Source organism: Cottoperca gobio, unplaced genomic scaffold (genome assembly GCF_900634415.1).
Source record: "Cottoperca gobio unplaced genomic scaffold, fCotGob3.1 fCotGob3_324arrow_ctg1, whole genome shotgun sequence".
Classification (NCBI taxonomy): Eukaryota; Metazoa; Chordata; class Actinopteri; order Perciformes; family Bovichtidae; genus Cottoperca; species Cottoperca gobio.
The window spans coordinates 20,001-25,000 of NW_021166931.1; the positions used below are offsets into that span (position 1 = coordinate 20,001).

Sequence of the window (5,000 nt, forward strand, 5' to 3'; positions counted from 1 at the left end):
GCAGGACGTTCATGATGACGCTCTGACCTGGCGACCACTCTGATTGGCTCTCTGTAGACGATGGTGATGTCGGGGTCGGAGGGTCGGGGGGGGTCGGTCTGAAACTCTGTGGGCAGGTAGAACGCCGTCTGCACATCTTTCTCTAACGTGTGTCCGTCAGTCATCATGTGGATGTGATTGACCACCGGCACCGTCAGGCCCAGGTATCTGCCTGAGGGGATAAAATACTTATATTATAATGTCTATTAATATATAATAATATAAATATCTATGAATATATAATAATATAAATATCTATGAATATATAATAATATAAATATCTATTAATATATAATATAAATATATCTATTAATATATAATATAAATATATCTATTAATATCCATCCATCCATCCATCCATCGTCTACCGCTTATCCGGGGTCTGGTCGCGGGGGCAGCAGCTCCAGTAAGGAACCCCAGTCTTCCCTTCTCCGGGCCACATCCTCCAGCTCCGACTGGGGGATCCTGAGGCGTTCCCAGGCCAGTGAGGAGATATAATCTCTCCACCGAGTCCTGGGTCTTCCCCGGGGTCTCCTCCCATCTGGACGTGCCTGGAACACCCAGGTGGCATCCTTACTAGATGCCCGAACCACCTCAACTGGCTCCTTTCAACATAAAAGGAGCAGCGGCTCTACTCCGAGTCTCTCACGGGTGGCTGAGCTTCTCACCCTATCTCTAAGAGAGACGCCAGCCGTCTGAGAAAACACATTTCGGCCGCTTGTACCCGCAATCTCGTTCTTTCGGTCATGACCCAGCCTTCATGACCAGGTGAGGGTAGGAACGAAGATCGACTGGTAGATTGAGAGCTTTGTCTTCTGGCTCAGCTCTCTTTTCGTCACAACGGTGCGGTAAACCGACTGCAGTACCGCCCCCGCTGCTCCGATTCTCCGGCTAATCTCTTGCTCCATCGTCCCCTCACTCACGAACAAGACCCCGAGGTACTTGAACTCCTTCACTTGGTGTAATGGCTCATTCCCTCAATCCACCGGTTTCCTGCTGAGAGCCATGGCCTCAGATTTTGAGGTGCTGATCCTCATCCCAACCGCTTCACACTTGGCTGCGAACCGATCCAGTGACTGTTGAAGGTCACAGACTGATGATGCCATAAGAACCACATTATCTGCAAAGAGCAGCAATGAGATCCTTAGGGCACCGAACTGCAACCCCTCTCCTCCACGACTACGCCTCAATATCCTGTCCATGAACATCACGAACAGGATTGGTGATAAAGCGCAGCTCTGGCGGAGGCCAACATTCACTGGGAACGAGTTAGACTTACTGCCGAGTATCCGGACACAACTCTCGCTTTGGGCGTACAGGGATTGGATGGCCCTCAGAAGTGACCCCCTCACCCCATACTCCCGCAGCACCTCCCACAGTATCACCCGGGGGACCCGGTCATACGCCTTCTCCAGATCCACAAAACACATGTAGACCGGATGGGCGTACTCCCAGGCCCCCTCCAGGATCCTTGCAAGAGTGAAGAGTTGGTCCGTTGTTCCATGACCAGGATGGAATCCGCACTGTTCCTCTTCAATCAGAGGTTCGACAATCGGCCGAACCCTCCTTTCCAGCACATTGGAGTAGACTTTTCCAGGGATGCTGAGAAGTGTGATACCCCTGTAGTTGGCACACACTCTCTGGTCCCCCTTTTTAAATAGGGGAACCACCACCCCGGTCTGCCACCCCCTAGGCACTGTAACCAGACTTCCACGCAATGTTGACGAGGCGTGTCAACCAAGACAGCCCCTCAACACCCAAAGCCTTCAGCATTTCTGGACAGATCTCATCAACCCCTGCGGCTTTGCCACTGTGGAGTTGTTTGACTACCTTAGTGACTTCCATCAGGGAAATTGACGATGATCCCCCATCAGCTTCCAGCTCTGCCTCTACCATAGAGGGCGTGTTGGTCGGATTCAGGAGTTCCTCAAAGTGCTCCTTCCACCGCCCGATAACCTTCTCAGTCAAAGTCAGCAGGGTCCCACCCTTGCTGTACACAGCTTGGATGGTTCCTCGACTCCCCCTCCTGAGGTGCCGGATGGTTTTCCAGAAGCACCTTGATGCCGACCTAAAGTCCTTCTCCATAGCTTCTCCAAACTTCTCCCACACCCGCTGCTTTGCCTCTGACACGGCAGAGGGTGCCGCCCTTCTAGTCCTTCGGTACCCTGCAACTGTTTCCGGAATCCTTCCGGATAACAACCTGGAAGGACTCCTTCTTCAGTGGGACGGCTTCCCTGACCACCGATGTTACGGTGGACGAGCCCCCATTTATGTTACGACCCCGGCTCGGCGAGGGAAAAGGGAGTAACATAAAACCAGATGGTCATGATTTATATAAAGTATATTTATTAATAGAATACGGATAATTGGCAACCAATTGCTTTTCAAGAGACAAAATAGAACAAAAGGAGGGCTCTTAACATAAGAGCATAAGGCGTCAAAGCCAACTAACTAAAAATAAAACCCAACCTAAACAATTCTAAAACAAAGCTCGGGGTGAAAACTGGATTAACACCAAATACAAACAAAAAGGCATAACAGCACCGGAGCACCTAGCGTGCTTAACAAATAACCCTAAACAGCTTGTTCTGACGATCAAACTGTCTCACCTAAACAACGCGGACAGCTTGCATGGAACACGAAACACAATATGCAACACTCAATGTACTCTATGAGAGCGCGACAGTCTCGGACCAAACAAAAATGCATATGCGTAGGCTGACAACACAAAAGCAGCCCCGACTGTCGAGCTGGCCTGGCATTTGTATCCACCGGTCTCTCCAGTGCGCCTCGGATTGGAGAGCCGGAACAGGTGCACCACCAATCACAACCGGTCTTCATCAAGGTGGGAGGAGGAGGTGTCCCCGCAGCCAATCAAGCGGGCGGCGGTCACACATCCAAATCTGCATACCTAAATAAGGACACAAGGTGCATGCACCCACAAAGTAATCCCCGCAGATAACAGGCCGTGGCCGTAACAACCGGGGTCCACTACGGTGTTCGAGGGTTACCGCCCCTTGAGGCACCTAAGACCTTGAGACCACAGCTCATCACCGCAACTTCAGCAATAGAGGTTTTGAACATCGCCCACTCAGGTTCAATGCCCCCAACCTCCACAGGGATGTCTGAAAAGCTCTGCCGGAGGTGTGAGTTGAAGATCCCCAGGACAGGGGCTTCCTCCAGACGTTCCCAGTTCACCCGCACTACCCGTTTGGGCTTACCAGGTCTGTCCAGAGTCCTCCCCCACCCCTTGATCCAACTCACCACCAGATGGTGATCAGCTGACAGCTCCGCCCCTCTCTTCACCCGAGTGTCCAAAACATGCGGCCTCAGATCAGATGATACGATTACAAAATCGATCATTGACCTTTGGCCTAGGGTGCTCTGGTACCACGTGCACTTATGAGCATCCTTATGTTCGAACATGGTGTTTGTTATGGCCATTCCATGACTAGCACAGAAGTCCAACAACAAACGACCATTCGGGTTTAGATCAGGGAGGCCGTTCCTCTCAATCACGCCTCTCCAGGTGTCTCCATCGTTTCACACGTGTGCGTTGAAGTCTCCCAGTAAGACTACGGAGTCCCCTACTGGAGCCCCCTGCAGGGCTCCATTCAGGGTCTCCAAGAAGGCCGAATACTCCGAAATGCGGTTTGGGGCATAGGCACAAACAACAGTCAGAGTTTTCCCCCCCATAACCCGAAGGCGTACCTCTTGTCCACCGGGGTGAACTCCAACGTAGTGGCTCTCAGCCGGGGACTTGTGAGTAACCCCTTCCGGCCCGACGCCTCACACCTTGGGCAACTCCGGAGAAGAATAGAGTCCAACCCCTATCCAGGAGTACGGTTTCAGAGCCAAGACTGTGCGTAGATGTAAGCCCCACCAGATCCAACTGGTAGCGCTCCACCTCCTGCACTAGTTCCGGCTCCTTCCCCCACAGAGAGGTGACGTTCCGCGTCCCCAGAGCCAGCCTCTGCTGCCCGGGTCTGGTCCGTCGAGGTCCCTGACCATCACTGCCACCCGTGTGACCCCAGCGTTTTTTCCCATGAGTGGTGGGCCCACAGGATGGATGGATGGGAGGCACCACGTAGCTTATTTGGGCTGTGCCTGACCGGGCTCCGTGGCAAACCCGGCCACCAGGCGCTCTCCCTCTGAGCCTGGCTCCAGAGGGGGGCCCTGGGCTTCCTCCGGGCAGGGTCTCTCCTTTCCTTTCCCTTTTTTTCATGAAGTCGTTTTGAACCATTCTTAGTCTGGCCCCTCGCCTGAGACCAATTTGCCTTGGGAGACCCTACCAGGAGCACCAGTCTCCAGACAACACAGCTCTCAGGTTCATTGGGACACACAAACCTCTCCACCACGATAAGGTGATGGTTCCCAGAGAGGAAATTAAGTCTGTCATTTCTGTTGTGATAATTCACCTACAGCATATTACCAGTGAGTGAATAATAATCTAAATATATCAATTAATATATATAATATAAATGTATATATAATTAATATAAATATATATAATAATATGAATATATCTATTAATATATAATAATATAAATATATCTTATTAATAATATACATTAATATATAATATACATAATATACAATAATATATACTAGTATAAAAAGATATATTAAATAATAATATAATAATATAAATATATCTATTAATATATAATAATAAAGATATCTTATTATATATGTAATAATATAAATATATCTATTAATATATAAATAGATATTAATTAAATATAAATTATATATATTAATTAATATAAATATATATATTAATAAAATATATAAAGATAAATTAATAATATAATAATAATATAAATTATATAAATTAATATATAATAATAATATAAATATATCTATTAATAATATAAATAATATCTATTATATACAATAAAAAATATAATATAATATATATTTCTGACCTGCCAGAGTTCTCTTTGCAGATGAAGCGCATC

The 5,000-nt window shown here is 47.9% G+C and overlaps 1 protein-coding gene across 1 annotated transcript in view; it reads right to left on the reverse strand.

Annotated features, from left to right (window-relative positions):
• soul4 (heme-binding protein soul4) overlaps nt 1-5,000 on the reverse strand; it is an 8,969-nt gene that overhangs the window by 1,264 nt on the left and 2,705 nt on the right. Inside the window, exons 4-5 of the mRNA XM_029427449.1 lie at nt 4,972-5,000; nt 28-214 (exon numbers count right to left, since the gene is read on the reverse strand). The exon at nt 4,972-5,000 is cut by the window's right edge and continues 110 nt beyond it. Coding sequence (XP_029283309.1) covers nt 28-214; nt 4,972-5,000 — 216 coding nt within the window. The remainder of the gene's footprint in view (nt 1-27; nt 215-4,971) is intronic.